Consider the following 21,863-nt stretch of genomic DNA (forward strand, 5'->3'; position numbering starts at 1 on the left):
ATTCTCTTAGTCCTAGAACCCATAGACTGTGCACAATATATTCAAGACGAATGGGGAAGAGAATTTGGAGATCACCATACTTGCACTCAAGTATTCAGATATTCAACTCCTTCAAACTTCAAACGCGGCGTCCTCAGTGATATCAGAGAACAGACGGGTCACCGCTGTGGAAACCAGCATTGTCTGCTGCGTGGGCCGCGTCGCAGACACGCCCACTTGCCCTGACCTCTTCACTCAGTGGCGGCACACTTTCCCTAGGGGATTGCGCGCACAGGATCTGACACGCCCCCTCAGAAAGCCACTGAGCATTTTTCAAAAAAAAAAGGGGCCATCCACACACACCTGCTGAGAAGGTCAGAGGTCGTCATCGAGACAGGGACACTGCCCTGACCTCTGAGGGCCTGGCGTGACTAAGAAGAGACAAGAGTTTTATTTAAAGTCGCAAAAGAATACATCTAAAATGTGCCATGTAACTGGTTACTGTTGGTTTTAATAGTCATGTTTAATATAGCAAACTCAACACATTTGGAGTCAATTGTAAAAAAAAATATGTGATACATATTGATATTTATAAATTGGTCTGAAAGCAGGTTGCATTTTTATTTGATCGGTTGCATCATGTGACTCGCGAGAGTGGCGATGGCGAAACAGGGACTTCTTCCTTCTGGTGTCTCTACTTGTGGCTGCCGCCTCACCAGGGCCCTGAAGGAATCGGCCCTCATCAATCTGCCTCCGCATTCCACAATAGCTGACAAAGGGACTCCACTCTCTGGGCGACAGATGGCCCTTGCCTCAGGCTCGCCAAGCCAAGCTCCAATTGTTTAGGTGTTTGATGCCGGGACCAAAGCTCCTCCTCCCTCTGTGTCTCCAAGGGATGCAGGAGGCTGATTCTGGATTCGGGTTAGGTTTTCTGAGTCGCCCGCTTTGTCAAAATGCATTTTTTCTCATAAACATTTGACACTAATATAATGGTGAAGAAGCTTATATATATATATATATATATATAATCCAATTCTATAATTTAAGAAAAAAAAAAGAATATTATTGAAATATATAAAAAAGTATATGCAGTAAAAAGAGTGCATTGGTACCAGTGCAGAAAATGGTCACATATTTCGTTAGTTGATGAATATTTTATGTATCTTAGTGTACCAGACATATTATTATTATTATTATTATGACTAACAACAACAACTAAAATAATTCTGCGACTACCACAACTACTAGTACTGCGACTACTACTTCTACTACTACTAGTACTACTACAAATAATAATAATAATAATTGAATTCAGAAACCTGTTGAAAGTTTTTGAAGGTGTGATATTTAAGTTAAAAAGATATAGGCTGTTTATCACGGCATTTTATTGGAATTGTGACAAGCACGCTATTATATATGTTAAAGTATTCCAAACAGTTCTTAGTATTTTAAATTAATAACTAAATATTTAATGCTTATCAGAGAGGAAACAGACATGATGGATGCAAAAGACAGATGAGAGACACAGAAAAAAACATATTAGGCAAACATGTGGAATGGCATTATTTAATGAATAAAAACAAAATAATAAAAATAAAACATCCAGAAAAAAAGTATTATACATGTGAAAAAAAATGTACTTATATGATTGAAGAAATTAAAAAAATGAAAAATATTGGAATGTAAAAATAAATAAATAACGTAGTTAACATATGAAATTATGAATAAAAGTCTGCAGCATGAATATCTATCTATCTGTATCTATCGATCTAAAAATATATTTTAAAAAACGTGGTGCTGTATAGAGAGTTGGTACCAGGTGCAGAAAATGATCATATATTTCTAGTTAGCTGATGAATATTTTACTAATTTTGTGCATGGGTCTTAGTGTACCAGTTCATGCACGCGTCTCATTTTTACTGCAGTCACTGCAGACATGTGACTGCAGTTACACATGCAGACACGCTGGTTACAACTGTCAGGATAAGTAGCTTCTGTGTGTGTATTTTTGGACAAAGAAACTCCTGCCTTGCTACGTGAACACGTGGTCCATGAATCATTTGAATCAAGAGGAAATAGTGACACCGTCACGGTACGATATGTAGCTCATATCACAGACTACAACAACACAGTTGTGCGATGCTTCAAACAAAACTCCGCCGGAGACACGTGATCTGAAAGACCAGGGTGGAGAAGCAAAGCAACCTGCAGTTTTACAACCACGTTCACATCCTTCCCTCGCTGTGGTGAGAGCCCTGCAATATAGGGACTCCTTTATGACGTCACACCCACCGACTGCATTGGACAATTAACATAAAGCTGCTCTTCCATTAAAGAGCATGCAGCTCCAGCTTTACAGGGAGCCGGCTATGTTTAACACATCTGTTGTCTGTGAGCTTCAGCAGCCCACAGACAGGTCCGTGCACAGTGGAGCTTTTATTCTCAGCTGAAAAGGCCCTATAGGGGGCCCCTGATGGATGGTCTTCTTTCCAAGGAGTGAGGCGGATAATGGGAAGAATGGGGTGCCGACACTCCAGCACACCCCCTGCTCACTGCCTGTGAAGGTCCAGTTAAAGGGCTCCTCTTAAACAGGCTGATGTTGAGACTAGTCACGTTGAAAGGAGCCATGTCCGGGCAAGATTTAGTTCCCGCCGCTGGCTGCACTGGTTCATCAGTGAGTGCCATTAAAATGATCCAAGATGATGACTGATGTATGGGAATCGAGGGAGGTGATGAGGAGAGTGCAGGCAGGGTGGATGGAGGCGTGGAGACGACTGCCAGGGGGGATCTGTGCCAGAGGAGTCGTAGTAAATACAGAACTTTAACATACTTCCATGGTAGCCACTTTCCAGGAAAAGGGTGTTTTTCCCTCTTTTTATTGTGAACTTGCCTTCACAAAGAAGCTCTTCTGTTTAAGCACATTGTGTCCGTTGGGTAGAGCTCTCGCTATAAACCATAGAGCTCCAGTTGGCTCCCCTTGATGCAGAAAGGTGACTGCTACAGAAGCAGCAGCTGCGAGCAAAAGACTGGATTAGTTCCCCTCTTCCTTCCATCGATTAACTGTTTGTGGGAAGTCTTGATCCCCGGATAAATAAGCACATATTCCTAGCTAGCTCTCCCCCCCACCTCCATAAGAATCCTGCTATTCTGGGCCTGGAAAGTGCCACGAAGGATTAGCAGGAGGGGTCAGAGTTTCATCCATGGGAGTGGAGGGTTAGGAAGGTCAGAGGATGTTTACCACGGCGTCACTGATCAGGACAGCGCAGGGAGGGAAAGACAATAGACAAAACAATGTCCTATTTAAAGATGGGTCAGCTTTTTTATAAACCAGCAAGGAGTGGAGAGAAGAGGAGAAGGAGGAGGAGGGAGGGAATGTTCTTCAAAAATACTCGTGTTGTGTTCACTTCATATGATGCAGACGAACATATACGATGACTACATGAGGGAAAAGATGATGGCAACATCTCCATTATCTGGTGAAATCGCCAGATCTACCTGTGACATCTGTGACAGGCCCAATAGAAGCAGGGATATGTGTTGAAGGACTCTGGGTGCTGACAGACTAAATGTGCGTTCATTTATTTACTTTTATATCAGTGTTATTACTAGCAGCGATGACATGCCCTGGACTTATCTGGTGTGTTATCACAGCCAGATACAGTGCTCCACCACTGAGATCCACTCTTAAATCCAAACAGACACTTGCGTCCGGACACAATGGGCACCATTGTTTCACGGTGAAAGGGGAGCATGTGCTTAGCTAATGCCGCGACAGCAGCAGCCAACCTCTGGGACAACTTGGACATTCAGCCTTTGATTAAGGAGCGCGGTTATGCATGGATGGCTTCCTCCAAGGTGCCTGGAGGTTGTGGGAAAGGGCCAGCGACTAAGTGTGGCCTCACACTGGGGGCCGGTCCCGTGAATGGACTATAGACGCAGCACAATGATGCTGGATCCAGCTGAGCTGAGGGTCGCATGACTGAAACGACCACAACCTAATAGGACTGTTGTGACTGGTGTGTTGTTTTTGGACGAAGATAGAAGGAACCCGATGAACACTTTTTTTTTTCTGATGAAAAATAATAATTTTAACACTAATAGAGAGTAATATTAACACACTTAAAAAGTTTTCCAAAGTTCTAATCTAAATAATTTATATATAATAAGAAAAAATGACTTTAAAATAAGGCAAATTTAAGAGTAGCAAAAGGAAATAGACACAATATATTCAAACCATAGTATTTATGAAATATGGATGAAAAGAGTGTCACATTTTGAAGAAAAAGGATGGGAATAAATGAACAATAATTAGTAAAAAATGTAGAAATATAAACGCTTACAAAAAAATAATATAAAATCATCACAAAATACAATACAAATATATCCCCTCGAATTTCTGTTTACTTTATTTTCCCCCAGAATTATATCACCCCTAATATTCCATAACAGGATACAGAAATAACAGTTCATTTGTCAAAAGCAGTACAAAAAAATATTTCTGCAGAAAAATGGAAGGCAGTGATGTTGAAATAAAGATTTCAAATCACATTTAAAGTAATAAATAATAAAATAAATCATGAAATTTCAAGTTAAATAACATTAGTATATTACTTATAGGTTGCATTTCTTGACTATAACTTTATTTCTGATCAACATTGTTCTGAGTGAACAAGATCAAAGAATAATGCACCATTATCTTTTATTGCTGCCTCACTGAAGTGTCACTTCTCTGTGGTCTGAGTTTTCAAAATGCATGACAGTTTGAGCAGGACAATAAAAGTTCAGACCAGACTCTGCTGTGGTGGTGGGTCTGGCGGGACTCCTCCACCTCTCCGCGACATGCTGTCTCTAGCTTCATCAATGTCACTTCTGTGTCACTATTGTTGTCTGCCGTCCTGTGGGGGGCCCTGGCCTCTCTTCGCCCACTGCTGTCTCGCAGAGGAAGATCCCAGGATCACTGGCTGCTCCTCCGCACACTTGTCATGCGGATCATTTGAAGTGGATTCATGGTCACAAACCTTCAAAGTTGCTGAGTGCTGAGAGTCTAATATTTCGCCGGAGCTGGAGCTCAGCAAGTGAAGGGGCTCTCTGGTTTCTTCTGGCTGTTTAAGAATGTCGCATGCCAAGATCAAAGACAGTGCAATGGAAATAAAAATGGATCCTTTTGCTGAAACGCAACATGAAAAACGTGTCAAGTCAAAATGACATCAGAAGTGCAGTTGCAATATCAAAGCAATTTAAAGCACAAGATGTTTCAGGGATCAGCAGGATTTGGGGGCCAATAAAACTTCATAACAACCCTCTTTGCTCGGCACATAAGATTTGACACTTGCTGCTATGGCAGCATAGTCAAAGCAATGACCTAAACAGTGTTGTATAAACGGAATCATCATCATAGCAAAAATGAAATGTGCTTTGAAAATAATTTAAAAAATAATAATGATAAAATGCTGAACAATGACCAGTAGCCATAGCGAGAGACAAGGCTTGCAACGGCGCTAGCTATGGCTTCGTGACTAGCATTGTGCTACACTCGCCAACTAAAGCTGGAAGCGCCACTAATGTTGCTAGAATGACAGACCCCACAATAATGGATGGTCCACGTCTTCGTCCCCTCCTGACTTGTCGTCCTGACTTTAGCATTTCTTGCTAACCGTGATCCGAAGTGCGGACAATGGCACGATGGCGACACGCACTCGCAGCATATCCTTACAAAATCATAAACATAACACACACATAAAATACATCAGCACACGAAAAGTAAAACAGAAAAGCTCCGAAAAAGCAGGAGCTTCTGAACTGGCTGCCACTCCTACATGCACCTCTGTTTCTTCATATTTTGGGGAAGTGACAAGGAAGCCTCCTCTGACTGAATAGAATTGGTCCCACTTTTAAGCACATACTACCAAGTACCTCTGTGGCAGGCTCATAAACACGATCTGTACTGGTGTACAAAAGCAATGACACTGTATCATTAAATGCTGGACGAGAATAGCAATTCTATATTTTCTATAATTCTGACTAAATAAAAAAAAATGTCTTTGTAGGTCAGTACATTTCTTGACCACTTCAGATCTACTCCAAGTGGTTGGTAAACTTCAGTGACTTTTGGGCTCCATGTAAACATGTAAATGACTTGAATATATTAAGATTTATTTACATTGTTCTCATCCTTTTTTGTTTTTTGTCAGTGCATCTGCAACCTTGCTTGCCATAGATGTGAGCATCCTGGGCGCCTGTTTTAAAGTCTTGCAGGGGCAACAGGGTGTCTGAGTTTGTAGGAGACGAATGTCTGAGCACACGCAAGGAGGCGCACCTGTCGTCTCTCTTAAACACAGCCAGTGTTTGAAGTACAGTTCTCCAGAAGGGCGCACCACATTCTAAATCTCACAGGATCCCTGACTGATGCGGCAAGGGTTCAAAAATAAGTGTCATGGAGTGTAAATCCAACATGATGGTTGAAGTCTCAGATAAACTTTACACCCTGTGAGTGATTTTTTCTCGCCGGTATCTGTAATGCGATCTGCTTCTTCCTAGTCTCGCCGTGAAGCGTTTATGTCCCGAGCTAACCTGCTCCTGTTGTGGATGTCTCCCACGGGAAATCAGAAAGCCAGTAAGCCGCGTTAATGCTACAGTTTCCCACGGATTCAGCGAAGACAAACACGGTGGGGTCTCCTGAAGGTGCGAATGAATCACACGCTCTTCAACTTTGTCTTATTTGGCTATTTAAGAGCAGTTGTTGGTTTTACATTGATGATTTGCTCATGAAAAAGAAGACTTCTTTTCTTCTCACGAGCTCCTGACAGTAGATCATGGCCTCTTTTAATCCTTCTAATATGAGCGGATCAGCTCAGTTGGACCCACCACAAGGGATAAACCGCTGCCCTGTGAGAGGGAAACGGCTCTTGTTCTCCCGCCAAAGCTGCAGCCAGATATTAATCCTGCTAACAGAAAGAGATGATTCCCCCTGCTGACCGGGTCGGACAGTCTGGGAGGAAGCTGAGAGGGCTGGTGTGGTGCGAGCCTCAACTGCTTTTCTGACAGTTGGCGCTTTAAGTCTTCAGCCATATGGAGATCTGCTCATCCTTGTCATTAGTTATCCTGATATCCAAAATTATCGAGGCAGAGATTAAAGGATTTGACTGCTGGATTTAGTCTGGGAATGTAAACGCTACTGTACTGTACTGTCTATCTATTGATAGACGATTGATATCTATCTATCTATCTGTCTATCTATCTATCTATCTATCTATCTGTCTCTGTCTGTCTATCTACTTACCTGTCTGTCTGTCTGTCTGTCTGTCTGTCTGTCTGTCTGTCTGTCTGTCTGTCCGTCCGTCCGTCCGTCCGTCCGTCCGTCCGTCCATCTATCTATCTATCTATCTATCTATCTATCTATCTATCTATCTATCTATCTATCTATCTATCTATCATCTTTCTTTCTTTCTATCTATCTGTCTATCTATCTATCTATCTATCTATCTATCTATCTATCTATCTATCTATCTATCTATCTATCTATCTATCATCTTTCTTTCTTTCTATCTATCTATCTGTCTGTCTATCTATCTATCTATCTATCTATCTATCTATCTGTCTGTCTGTCTATCTATCTATCTATCTATCTATCTATCTATCTATCTATCTGTCTGTCTGTCCGTCCGTCCGTCCGTCCATCTATCTATCTATCTATCTATCTATGTATCTATCTATTGAGCTACCAATCTATGTATGTATGTATGTATGTATGTATCTATCTGTCTATCTATCTATCTGTTTGTCTATCTATCTATCTATCTATCTATCTATCTATCTATCTATCTATCTATCTATCTATCTATCTATCTATCTATCTATCTATCTATCTATGTATCTATCTATCTATCTATCTGTCTATCTATCTATCTATCTATCTATCTATCTATCATCTATCTATCTATCTATCTATCTATCTATCTATCTATCTATCTATCTAGCTATCTAGCTATCTATCTATCACACTAGACCTACATCTACTTTGGCAATGTCTGATTTTACAGAGCAACAAACTGATATCACAACACTCACATCTGCTTTTCATTGTCATGGCTCCCCAACACGCAGCTGTACATCAGCCTGCTCCCAAGGAGACCCTCTCAGTAAACAACAACTGGACTCTGTTTCACTGCGTTACAAAAGCACGTCTTGAAGCAGCTTATAAAAACAGTCGAACATTAAAGGCGGGTGCAGACGGCGGAGTGGTACTTGCTAATGGAGCTGGGTAACTACAGAGCAAACATTCATTAAAAGCTAAGCAGCAACAGATGTGGGTTAGTATGAATGAACTTGAGATTCTACCGCCATCTGTCATTGCGAGGTTTTCTGTGTATTGCTGGAGGGTCTCATGAGCTCAGAGCGTCCCAGAGAAAACATTCCCTGTCCTGATGTTCCGTCTTTGCGGTAGTTTCCTTTGAGTCTGCTGGGAGTTTCCATGAAGCCCCGAGGTCAGGGAGAGAGGAGGGTCACAGATGGGTTCAGCGATGTCAGGGAGTGACACTTTCAACACCACCAGAATTTTGTGGACAAAAATATATATCTAAAAAGTTACAACCGGATACATCAAATATAATTTATTCAGCGTTGTGCGCCTGCATCATGATGCAGTGAAGTTGTATGGAGAAGTAGTGTACTATTATCAAATATAGGTAGCATCATGTTGAACAAAGATGAGACAGCACATTTGCAATATGGAGATGAGACTGTTACTCCAGACAGAGGACAGACCCACCAAAGAAACACAAATAATATGATTTAAAAATACACTATTTATTCAGTGGTGGTGAGGTTTTTCTCAGTAAACCTCCGGAGTCTCTCCGTGGAAAATACCACGTGGTGTGAGAACACCCACATGAGAGTGGAAGTGCGGCACTTTCCCAGCGGAGAGCCTCGCTGCTGTGCCACTCGACCTCTCGCCCCCCGAGAGTCTGACTCATTTGACCACTTCAGTGGTTCGCAGTTTCACTGTGCGGAGGCTGGAAGGAGCGGCGATAGGAGTGTGACCTTTTGGAAAGAGCCAGTGTTTGGGCAACAAATGTTTGGTTGTGTAGCAGCCAAATTCATCTTTTTCAAGTTGAAACTTGTGCAATTGGAATATTAGCGCATGTTGTGTGAAATATGATTATAAGTAGGGCAGATTTGCAACAAAAGTTGAGTGGTTATTTATTTACCATTATCTAGATATTACGTGGGAGGTCCTTGATTTCTCAGATTTGAATTTTCTGTACGCCACTGAACTTCTGAGAACCTCTTCTTTCAGAATATAGGATGTCCATTGTTCCTTCCTGCCTACAGCTGTGAGGTTGCACAGTGGACTGGACGCACTGTCAGGGTTGGACATTTCTGCACATTATTCTACAAATATTAGCTGTTTTTTGTAGCGTATTTTTTGTAATGTTTATGTTTCTGGTGTCTTTTTTTTTGCAGTGTTGATCGTGTTGATACTGCATATACAGTGGTACCTCGGTTCTCGACCACAATCCGTTCCAGACGGCCGTTCGAGGAGCCAATTGTTCGAAATCTGAATCGATTATTCCCATTACAATGAATGGAAAAAGGCGTTCCAAGCCTTAAACTAGGCTTTTGTAGGAGTGAATGTAGAGTGTCTGCTGCAGGTGCGCTGTTCCTCTATGTGTGTGGCCGCTGCATGTGGGAGGGGTTGCCGAGTGAGTGACGTCTCTCCAGAAGTGAAGAGGTGCCCGGTGCGTGTCCAGCTCTGAATGTGCGCTTCTGTGCAGTTTGGCTGTGACAAAGTCATAAACCAAGCCAGGCTCTGTCCCAGACTCGCCTCATCCCTGTCCCAGCTCCAGCCCACAACAGGACATCAAACCCTGGAGTGAGCGCTCCAGCACCTCCCCTGTGACACTCTACCACGGTCCAGTGCGGAGACAGGAAAGGTTTTACACATCAATATGAAGAAAAAACAGTCAGTAAATGTAGCTAACGGGACACGTCTGCATACAGAGGCTGCGTTATACGCAATAACAAAGCGCGTCGTGGGTCAGCTGATCGGTCCGTGCACGTTATGTTTTTTTCAAAATTTTTGTTCGAATTCAGAGATGTTCGAAAACCGCGGCACCATTGTATTTTCAATGCCGAGTCTCCATCATGTTATTCTCTCAATTGTATTGTAAGAATTTTAAGAACGGTGTAAGGACAAGTTAAGATCCTCAACCACTGTATGATTCTTTGCTAACTTTGGTTGACATGTAATATCTATGATACTGAGGATAAAACACAGAAGTGATGAACATGACTTCTACCAAACAATAACTATATTGCGATGCTGTGATGCTAATTCTAAGCATTAGTTTTGCCTGTATGGTTGTTCTTTTTAAGACAATTGTCATCATCCCTGAACTCTGATATTACACACAATAGATGCCAAACTTCAGGACTTTCCGGATCATTACTCAGGGACGGGACTGAAAAGGATTTTCCAAAAATAGAGTGTTTACCAGAATCAGAGTTCTGGGGCACAAAGAGAGAGTGTTGGCAGCCATTAGGTTGACAAAGTGGAAGTAGGGCAGGAACAGGGGCCACTTACAGAATCACACTCGTGCAAGAGCAAGTCCTGGTTCTGATCTGACCGAGGACGCTAAAGATGGAGCTGTCTTACTGAAGTAGGACAAGGGACACGGCCAATGAGGCTGCTGAACAGTGCTCTGAGAATAGCTGTTGTTTGTCAGAGAGAAATGAGTCCATATAAACAAGTGGGGAGTTTCTTTTAAAGGAATACGCCCTGTTTATAAATGACTTTATTTTATTTCATGTGTGACTTCTTATACACTAGTGCCACTTGCTCTGACTTGTTGCTGTTCCGGAACTCAAATACATTTGGTTAGCATGAAGGAAATGAAATATGAAGCATCAAATGCGGATTTGTTACCGGGTATTATTCCATTAAAAGTATTCGTTGAGCTAAAATTGTTATTTGGTTGCATATTATTTCATTTGTCAGAGTTGTAAGAGGACAATATTTTTCTAGCGACTTGTCGGTCAATAAAAGCCTCAAGTGTAAAGAGGGAACAAAGTAGTCTCAGTGAGGTGGCTGTATAATGTTAATGGCGTCTTGGTTTCAAGATATTAGGATGTTTAGTCAAGTGTTATGTAAATAAAGATGAGCTTTTCAAGACAAAGAAGATTATAATTGGATTGCCAGTGGCATTGTTCTTATATTTAGATTCACTCCTCCTCTTCTCGCGACAAAACAATAAATCTGTCTCTTCCGTCCCGACTCCTGGGTTCACAGTATTCAAATCTCAAGCAACCAATGTGAAAACCCAAACAGTGGTTAACTATTGTTTCCACAACAACAACAGCTCTGAAGACAAAAGACGGCGCTGGGAATTCGGGTCTTCATTATGCTGAGGGGACTTTTCTCAGCAGCGACGTCCTCAGCTTCAGACCGTCACATCAGAACACAGTTGCTCTGCGCGTATGTGTGTCGCCAACTCTGAAGGTTATTATGGTCTGTGATTAAACGATTATGCCCAGGCTTTTTACATAATCTGATGATGATCTGCGGAAATAACATTGAGTACGTTTGAGGTTGTGGAAAGGAAATGAGGCGCATATGTTTACAGGAGAAAAATGTGATTTTTTAAAAAATATCACATAAAAATCTGAATCTGCTGAGTCAGGATTATAACACAAAAATAGCACTGTGTCTTGGAACTTTGAAATTTCTATCTCCTGATGTGACCTTCAACTTTATCAGAAAAAAATATTTTTGCTGCTTGTCAAAGACCAGAGTGTCCTCATCTGACACGTGGGAGGACAATAGAGGGATGCTTTGTTTGAACCACACAGATTAAATGAAAGAAAAAGACCAAAACGTCGCTCAAAGCAACTGTAGAGAAAGAGAAGGATGGGCTCACGCCAAGAGCCTTCTGGGATTCTTTTGATGCCGCCTGTCATCTGAATGTAGATTTCATAAGATCTGGATGCAGAAAGAGAAGACCTTTCATTTCACCGTCACCGGAGGCCTCTCGCTGTTGGGACCCCCCCAAAACACGTCTGATATGATCAGAGCTGTTTGGAATTCACAGTGGAGTTTGTGGTTTCCAGAGGAGGAAGGAAGAGGATATTGAGAATGGGATGCTTTTTCGGTCAGCCGTGGAGAACTGAAACGGACTGTTACTCAAAAGATGTTTTTGTTTTATTTTGACACTCCTGGTGAACAAAAAGGGTGATGATAGACATGTAAGAGACTGATCGAGGAGAGGTCTTAAGGCAGAAACCTACTGAGAACCAGGCCAAAAGCATGGAAGACAACCGAAGGAAAAGTATGATATAGGATGAAGCAAGCATTCTAGGCTGCTGTGGTTCAGAGTGGTCCATAGATGGCACTGTGGAGATGATGGCTTAACATCTCAGGAATGTGTTGGCACATCTCTCTGTTCCATTATCTACTTAGCTAGAGATAAACCCAAACAAATGTTCCACCTATCGACCAATCCGAACGTCTGTTATTCACTTAGAACACTGACAGTTTAGCCGACTCAATGTAATAAAACGGCCTGGAATGAAGATTGTCTTACAAGTTGAATGGAGATGAAGGAAAGGCCCCATGTGTCCGATGCAGACTTGACAACTGGACCACAAGTCTAGACTAACAAAGCAAAGATTTGAGGGCAAAGAGACTGAAGCACCTGCAGCGCTTTTGCCTCGCGGTAAAACAGTAAGCATGTGGGCTCAAAGTTTTTGTTCAGAGTGTCAACAAGGCACTTCATATATCGATGAGTGTGAAATTCTGACCCTCACCAGTGGGATGCTGTTCAGAATCTGACCGGACAAAGTGTCTCATCCGCAGAGATTTGGCAGGGAAATCTGACAGTTGCTGGGCGTCACAGCGGCTCCACCAGCTGCTGGCTGGTCTGGGTGGAAGTATTTGGTCAGCGGCCCAACACCAGACGGCGCTCAGTTCTGAACGCCAAAATTTGAATAACAAGTGTTGAGGAATGACCAACTGCTTAGAGTCCTCACAAGAGGAACAATAGAGGCAGTTTCTGGTGGACAAACGGCATAGAGGAACTAAGAGGACATGGAAGCCATTTGTACATGATACAAGTGTACGCGTCTATATATTGATTCACTGAGCCAACGGTGTATTGAATGTGGCCAATGGTGTGCCACTTAAATAAAATAAAAATAAATAAAATAAGAAGTGGAGAAGTGTATGGTGTGATTTTACATATGCGAGTGAGAAGAAGCCACAGCAAGCCTCTTTTTCTTGAACTATTGAACCTCAAATTGTGCCATATTCAAAGGAAATATGGAATATAAATGGAATCAAGTCATTTCAGTTCAGTAGCTACGAATTCCCTCTGATATTTAACAGTTGTTTTATGGCAAAAATCATTTCAATATTCACGTTGTTATTGCAAATTATAACTAGAATGGTGCAGTGGGGTGATTTAGGCAGATAATGAAAGGTGCTTTTTGAATTTCTGGTTCTGAATTCAAAAGGAGTTGCAACATATGCTCTGGTTTTGGCGTATTCGGAAAAAGGCTTTGAGCGCGCATGCGCACACTCAGCCTTTGTGAATAGCGGCGTCTCTGCCTGCGGTGTCATGCTGCGTTCACGGACCGCCCAGGGGCGTGGTCACACAGAAGCTTATATATATCCCCCCCGAGAGACGCTCAACTCATTTGCCATTCAGAAATGTACTGAACAGGTTTTAGTTTTAGCCTTCTCTAACCAATAGGCTCTCTTATGGACTTTACGTTGGAATTTCGGCTTTTGTAGTCATTTTTTCCACTGTTATTTTTTTGATCATGTTGAAGAACAACGCAAAGAAAACGGCCATCACCGTCGCAGGCACCGCGAGCCTGTGTCTGCTGCTGCTGCTGCTGCTGGCTGCGCAGCATCACCGGGTCCAGGTGACCACGGACACCGTCGGAGGAGACGCCGGGTCCCGCTCTCTGCTCCAGGAGACCCGCGTCCAAGAGGAGCTGGGGGACGGTGGCGCACAGAAGAAGAGCGGCTTCTCGGCGTACTTCACCAAACTGGCCCGAGGTCGCAGGGAGGTGGAGAGGCCCGCGGGTTCCTCCGGGTCCCCCGCTGACGCGCCTCCAGCCGAGGACATCTCTGCCAACGACATCTTCATCGCAGTGAAAACCACCAAGAAGTTCCACCAGTCCAGGCTCAACCTGCTGCTGGACACCTGGATCTCAAGAAACACGCAACAGGTAGTTGAAACTTTACCTTTTTCATTGATAAAAGTTGGGGTGAAAACGCTTGGATATTGTTGCTACAGTCAGCATCCGACAGAAAGTTCTCCTGGCTGGGGCTGTCACTTTCTTTTCTTCTTCTCTGAGTGATGTCCCTGAGAACGCAGGGAGCAGTTTCCCTCCTGCAGCCCCCCAGTTCTCCCCACTTTCTATTATACCTCCTCCCCCTTGGGTGTCCCCAGTGAATGCCCGGGTGCAATGGATGCTTCACAGCACCGGCTCCAGCGTTGTCCCCCTTCCAGGGTGGAACAAAGCTTCTTTCTGCTGGGGAGAAGAAAAGCCTCCCCAGCCCTTCGTCTCCCCTCTCTCCATGGGAACACCAGAGTCCGGGTCAGGATGGGGAAGGATACTTCAGCCTGAATCGCAGGGGAGCATCTGTAGTGATTCATTTTATTCACGTCTCTTCAAGAAGTTTTGATGGAAATAAATAATTCACTCAGAAACATATACAGCCAGTACAAGACATTTTAAAGAGCTCAAACAAATTTATTGTATTTTTTCAAAATGTAATGTTAGTAATGCTACATAAAAAAAAAGATATGTTTGAGAAATGTATGGAAAACATGGATTATGAACATACTTTTGGCAGCCACATTGTATGTAAATATGAAAAAAAAGTAATACTTTTTCATTACTGAATCAGCAAATACTGTTGTGTGGGAATGTGAAAAATAGTTATAATATCATAAATCAAACAAATATTCTTACAACTCTGCTTTTGTGTGGGAATGTGAAAAATAGTTATAGTAAATAAAATAAAAAACAAGTGATTTACGTGAAAACTTTGTATTGGTGAAAAATATCGAGAAAAAACGTGGCCAGAAAAATATAAAACATGAAGGTGTAATGTGGAAAAGGTACAATTCCTAAAACAAACACAAAACAAAAACATTACAATAATTTTTCATTAAAAATGAATCCGCAAATACTGTCGTGTGGGAATGTGAAAAATTGTTATAATATAGTAAATCAAACAAATACTCTGACAACTCTACTTTTGTGTGGGAATGTGAAAAATAGTTATAATATAGTAAATAAAATAAAAAACAAGTGATTTACGTGAAAACTTTGTATAGGTGAAAAATATCAAGAAAAACTGTGGACAGAAAAATATAAAACATGAAGGTGTAATGTGGAAAAGTCCTAAAACAAACTCCAAAAAATAATGATGAGAGGAATTTATATTGCATGTTAATAGTAATATGAGGTTAAAAAAACGGTTTGACTTAGTAAAGGTCAATTGGAGGGCAGATTGATAATGGCAGATTCAATGCTGCAGTTTCAACCACAGTTCATCGCCGTTAAACCTCCCTCATCACCTGCACAACATCAGCGCTGCAGCTTATTGGTGATAAATAAATAGTGGCTGATGAGTTAAAGGCCCGTCTGAAGCAGCTGGCTGATGCCTGAGTGGACAAATAAGGACGGAGCCCACAATGCAAGAGGGAGTTCCTGGAGGGAAAAAAGGGGTGCCAGGTGGTCAGAGGAGGCAGAACAATAGCAGCGCTAATGCCCAGCCAGATGATGCTCCCGGTTCCCACCGTGTGCATATGGCCGAGCTCGGCGCTCAGGTTGGATTCTCACGCTCAGCTGAGGAACATCTGTGCATTGACTTCACTGGGCTCTAACTTTGAGTGGCGATTATTAGTGAGTCTTATGCTAATGTGAAGTCGCAGAGCAGAGCAGACTTTGTTGCCTTTAAGCCCATTCACATCTAAATTGTCTTAATTCCCTACACAAATTATGTAAATACTTAAGCTTGACCGTCTCTTTGGGGCGAGGGGGACCTTAAAAATTTTTTTTTAAACCGCTACAAACAGAAGTTCACGAAGCTCAGTCATCTGTGAGAGACTCGGATGTGGTCGATTTACTCATTTTCAGCAGCCGGGGAGAGGAAAAGTGAGAGTGAGAGAAACTGCCTTCAGTAGCAGTGTGTACTTATAGCTCCAGTTCATTTTAGATTGATGGTTGTGTGGCACACATTCCTCACTGGAGTGTTAGATATTCCGCCAGAACCCCAACAATGGCCGCTTTTATACATCTAAAGTAAAAAAAAGTTTGGCGCCTGGGATCATCAGAGAGCGCTGCTTGTTCGAGGAACTTTGTTCAGTCCATTGTGTGCCAGAGTTTAGTGAGTGGAAGTGGGTGATGCATGGTGCCCTTCCTTCCTGGTGACTGGTGGAGTCAGCCAGCCGGGCCCCAGGCTCTCGCTCCAGACAGGGCCGTGCCAGGGCTTCCTGCGGTCAGGAGTGCGGGCCCCTCTCACCTCTTATCTCGCCCTCGCACACTGGACCCTGTGTTGGTTTTTAAATTAGTATTCAGCGTGGAGACAAAGAGCTTCATCTGTGGATTTAAACGGGTGCAGCTGTATGCAAATCCAGGCAAACATATTTCCTATTTACCCAGTGGAGGCTTTAACCCCGGCATGAAAACTCACAGCATTGTTGGGTTCAAGGGGAGGGGGGCGGGTGACCACACACGGTTTTTCAATTTACGAATCAGCAGTGAGATTCCAACCCTTGCCCCTCAGCCCCCCCCCCTCCTTCCTCCCCTCCCCTCCCTCTATCAGTGCCCCGGCGGCTCTGGCAGCTGCCTCTGCGATTAGAGCGTCTATTCAGCGAGCTTTAAAGCAAACAGTGCCAGAGTCTGATCCCCATCGCCACTCAAATCACCACCCTTCCTCGGACAAATACCCACTCATGGACATGTCTGCTCACAGTTGGCTCCTCAAACAGGCTGATCACAAAGGGCAGAAAGGAAATAATACCACCTTATTGACACGCTAATATCGCTGAGCACACACGGCTCCAACGCTGGGGTCCAAGGCCAAACTACCATCTTGAACTCGTATGCAACTAGTACAAGACATTTTAAAAAGCTCAAACTAATTCATTGTATTTTTTCAAATTTTAATATTGGTGATGCAACATAAACAGTCAGGAAGATATGCTTGAGAAATGTATGGAAAAACATGGATTATGAAAATACTTTTGGCAGCCAGATATTGTATATAAATATGAAAAAATAAATGTTAAAAATGCAGTAGTTAAAAACAGTTGGAATATGATTCTAAAAAAATCAATATTTTTTCATTGAAAATGAATTTGCAAATCCTACTACACATACTATAATACAAACTACCATCTTGAACTCATACACACCAGTGGAGGATTTAAAAGTTGACTCACTTTTGTGTTTTAAAACACATGATACAATTGAATAAATTACTAAACTTTCATAAAGTCCCCACCGGGATTCAAACTCATGCAACTTTTAGCTTGTTATTTTATTCATTTTTGAATCACAATAACTCCCATAGAAACAATGTGCAACAACTGGCCTCTGTAGTGTGAACATTTCTAAACCAGATATCCAGAATTGTTCATAATTCCAATTCATTTAAAGTCAATTTCCATAGTCGCCTTCTCAAAATTCTTCTGTTCCTCTTGTAGCTACAATAAAACACCTTTTATCACCTGAAAATAGATTTATTTTTGTGTTACGTTTACAGCAAGCTAAACCTGTGAAGCCTCGTGACACAACGCTACAAAGCGAGTCCATTTCCAAACAATGGCATGTCGCAACACGCGCCGCAGATAAGGCAGCGTGCGGCGCGGCAGGTGCTGCCTCACCTGAACGGTAAACAGAGTCTGTTGCAAGCCCTCAGGGTCGGCATTTAGCGTGATTCACGACTTTGCACCTGCCGAGCGCGAGCTGTCATAAAGAGGAGTCTAATCTCTGTAAACTCCTCTGAAGGGGCGCCTTTGTCTTCGGCTCCTTTTATGACCGAACTGCTACACTTAACAAGCAGCCGCAGTCACATGGTCTTGCTGTCTTCGGCCTTTTCAGGCCGCTAGTCCTTCATCCCCGCCGATTGTTGCGTTTGTTTGCTGCTGATTTAGCGTCACTTGCGGGGCGTGAAGCTGGCAGCACGTCTGGCCGGGTGGAGGGGCTTCAGCCAGAGATACATGGATGAATGGTGTGTGTGTGGGGGGGGTTGCTTCCGCCTTTGTCTGGCATGTTTGGGGACGACTGTGTGGTTGCCATGGAGGGAGTGCAACCCTGGACAAAAGGTCTTTATAAGAGCTGGAGGTTCTTCAGCCGCGGTATGTTAGAGGATCTAACTATCTTCATCTTTTGTTTTCAGACTTACATCTTCACCGACGGAGAAGATGCTGATCTGAAGAAGAAAATCGGTATGTTCTACCGCCGGATGTGTTCAGTCATGTTTCAGCGCATTTGACTGTGAAGCTAACGGTCCTGCCTCGCCCCCCCACAGGGAGTCACGCCATCAACACCAACTGCTCTGCAGCTCACAGCCGACAGGCTCTGTCCTGCAAGATGGCGGTGGAGTATGACAAGTTCATCGAGTCCGGGAAGAAGTAGGTGTCCACGCTCGCCGTCTTCACACGTTTCCCTTCTCACTCAAACGTCCGTTCCGTAGGTGGTTCTGCCACGTGGACGACGACAACTACGTCAACGTCCGCGCCCTTGTGAAGCACCTGTCGCAGTTCCAGCACACGCAGGACATGTACATCGGAAAGCCGAGTCTGGACCGGCCAATCGAGGCCACGGAACGACTGGGAGACAACAAGATGGTGAACATCACAGCCTCACTGTTGAGTTACATTCCGCTAGTGCAGGAATGAACAATGTTTTTTTTTCCGGAAACAGAAACCAGTGAACTTCTGGTTCGCAACTGGAGGTGCAGGCTTCTGTGTGAGTCGGGGTTTGGCGCTGAAGATGAGCCCTTGGGCAAGGTAAAGACTCCATTTTCTTCTTGTTTAAACTCTTGCTCCAGCACTGTAACCCTGTCTTGTCTCTGTAGCGGCGGCCATTTCATGAACACCGCTGAGAAGATCCGCCTGCCGGACGACTGCACCATTGGCTACATCATCGAATCGGTGCTGGGGGTCCCACTCACCCGCAGCAACCTGTTTCACTCCCACCTGGAGAATCTGCAGCAAGTGTCCAGATCTGAGATTCACAAGCAGGTGAGGGTTTAAAATTTGAAGCTGTAAAAGTTTTTTTTTTTTTTTTTTTAAATTGACCCTCTCCTTCCAGATCACCCTCAGTTATGGGATGTTTGAGAACAAGAGCAATATCATCAATTTGAAAGGGGCTTTTCCTGTGGAGGAGGACCCGTCGAGGTGAGACGCTGCCTTGTTTCCTGATCATTTCGCCCCGCTGTCTGTGATCTGAACCCGCTTTTCTGTCTTCCAGGTTCAAGTCTGTGCACTGCCTCCTGTACCCAGACACCCCGTGGTGTCCTCCCCAGGTTGTCCTCTAGGGCGACCGCTCCTTTCTCATCCTCGTCCCCATCGCGCCTCGGTATCTGAAAGGCTCGAGGGGACCCGTGTTTTGGTATTGGACCGTGCCACTCTTGCAGTGCGCGGTCTTTATCGGTGGGCTGCTGTGCGGCCACGGGACTATTTCGCTTCCTGTCTCCTGGAACCCTCGCCTCCTCCCCGCGGAGGAAGTCGTGTACAGGAAGTCGCTTTCAGCGTGTTTGCAGGCAATCAGTTAAGCTTTGTGTGTGTTGCTTGTAAATGTATTTGCAATTCTCATAGAATGTATCGCCTTTGTCGCCAGCCAACTTTTCCACGCCGATGACTCCGGACAAACGTCGAAGATGAAGATTTCTTTCTGCTTTAAGTGAACAGTGTTAGGTTTTCCAAATGCATCCTTGAGGGACCTGATCTGAGGTGTATCAGAACAAACGCACTTTTTTTTCTGGGATATTTTTTTCATATCCTTAAATGATATACTTCAGATCTGAGTCAAATTTAACAAAAAAATGAGAAACGCCCCCTGAAAATCTCGAATATATTCATTTATATTTAATAACTTTCCTTGCATTAGTTACAATCAGGGAGATTTCATGAGAGATTTGGGGGTTTGAAATCCGCTTTTTCGTTGCTTTGTAAAGATTTTTTTTTTTATTATTTGAACTATTGCACAGCTGAGTTTCAAAAGAGCTGATGCCAGCCCCGGGCAGACGCTCACCTCTGAGGGCTCCGCTCCAGCGGCTTCTGAATAACAAGCACAAGTGTGATTTGCACAGAAGAAGCTGTGGTCGCGTGGAAGGCTGCGAGGTGAGACGCTGACCGGAGCGACATCAGCGCCTCCGCATGGAGCCGTCTCGTACGACCCACATTGGGTTCCTGTGTACATCCTAATGGCAGTATTGTGTACTGTGTCGCGTCGGAATGAGTAGCAGTTGTACATGATGTTGTTTAGAATGTATTTTCCCTCCGCGGTGGTTTACACGATTTGCTTTTCCCTAACCTGGACATGATGTTTTGAACTGAGCTGAAACGACGGCCATGTTTATTCTCCAGTATCTGGAGGGTTCGACCAGTTCATTCCCGATTCTGGCTTCTCAGGGATTAAGAGCTGATCCTGGAATTAACTACCATGGGACCCACGGTGGGACCTGGAATAAAAGTGAATATTGCAGAAGAACCGCCTCTTGTTCTCATTTGAACACAGCATTTTCACAAGTAGAGGAATAAAGTGCTAAACCTCCACAAAACACCAATAAAAGACCACCATATTTACGTGTTTGTTATTAAAGTAAATGTATTTATTTGCATAAAACTTTACTTCACTTTTTACGGAAGACATGGAGACATACCCAATTGGATATAATTTAGGTTTATATTTTTAAATAAAATTAATACATTTATGTCAACATATTTGACTTAAATGGTGATATAGTCAAGCATATCTGTTTTCAACATGAGTATTTTAGTGGCCTCGTAACCCCATATTTTTCATAGTCATTTGTGTAAGAAGAAAAATGAAAATGATAGTAGAGATAAATAAATAAATACTAATAATTACAAGCATCACATCCTTATGAATGAATGAACAGGGACGTGTGGGCAATTACATTTCCACAGGGGCCACATTTTCACTGAGGGACCGTCGAAAAAAAGAGAGACTATTAATAACAATAATATTGATAAGTGTAGACATGCAATGACCCAAAAAAGAAGCAAAAAATTAGTTTCAGTGTACAGGATTTTCATTTTTATACACTTATTTTTCTATATTGCCGTAAATTCCGGACTACAGAGTGCGCCGGAATATTAGCTGCACCCACTAAATTTAAGAAGGAAAAATGATGAGGATCACTTCTAAACTAGTTTTGAAAACAGGCTCCAGCATCGAGTCATGAAACAAACTGTGCAATGTTCTGAACTTGAATCATAAACTCCTTACACCTTTTATTTACATTACAGCGCTCAAGATGTCAGAAGTTCTGACACCACAGCTATTCTCTTTTTGGCTCCAGTCCTCCAGGAGATCGGCTCTGTTGGCGGAGCTGCGGACACGTGGGTGAAAACAACGCATTTTGACCTCTTTAAGGTCAGGTTAAGTTATGTTCAACTAGTTACATTTAGAACCTGTATTAAATAATTTGATAACAAATATTGTTGTAAAAACATTTCTATAAGATTAGTTTCACACTGACCTCATGAGGGCCGTGTGGTTGCATCGAAGGGCTGCATGTGGCCCACGGACCACTCTTTGCTGAGGAAGAAATCCAAACAGGAAATGATTGATGGAAGCTAGATAGATAGATAGATAGATAGAAGACAGACAGA

The 21,863-nt window shown here is 43.1% G+C and overlaps 1 protein-coding gene across 1 annotated transcript; it reads left to right on the forward strand.

The window, feature by feature from the left end:
- Positions 1-13,684: 13,684 nt before the first annotated feature.
- lfng (LFNG O-fucosylpeptide 3-beta-N-acetylglucosaminyltransferase) lies at positions 13,685-20,704 on the forward strand. Its single transcript, XM_053851525.1, has 8 exons — positions 13,685-14,208; positions 18,398-18,446; positions 18,530-18,632; positions 18,695-18,848; positions 18,925-19,010; positions 19,079-19,244; positions 19,315-19,400; positions 19,474-20,704. The coding sequence occupies exons 1-8, from the start codon at positions 13,795-13,797 to the stop codon at positions 19,538-19,540; spliced, it is 1,125 nt and encodes a 374-aa protein (XP_053707500.1). The 5' UTR covers positions 13,685-13,794; the 3' UTR covers positions 19,541-20,704.
- The last annotated feature ends 1,159 nt before the right edge of the window (positions 20,705-21,863 follow it).

This window comes from Synchiropus splendidus, chromosome 19, assembly GCF_027744825.2.
Source record: "Synchiropus splendidus isolate RoL2022-P1 chromosome 19, RoL_Sspl_1.0, whole genome shotgun sequence".
Classification (NCBI taxonomy): Eukaryota; Metazoa; Chordata; class Actinopteri; order Syngnathiformes; family Callionymidae; genus Synchiropus; species Synchiropus splendidus.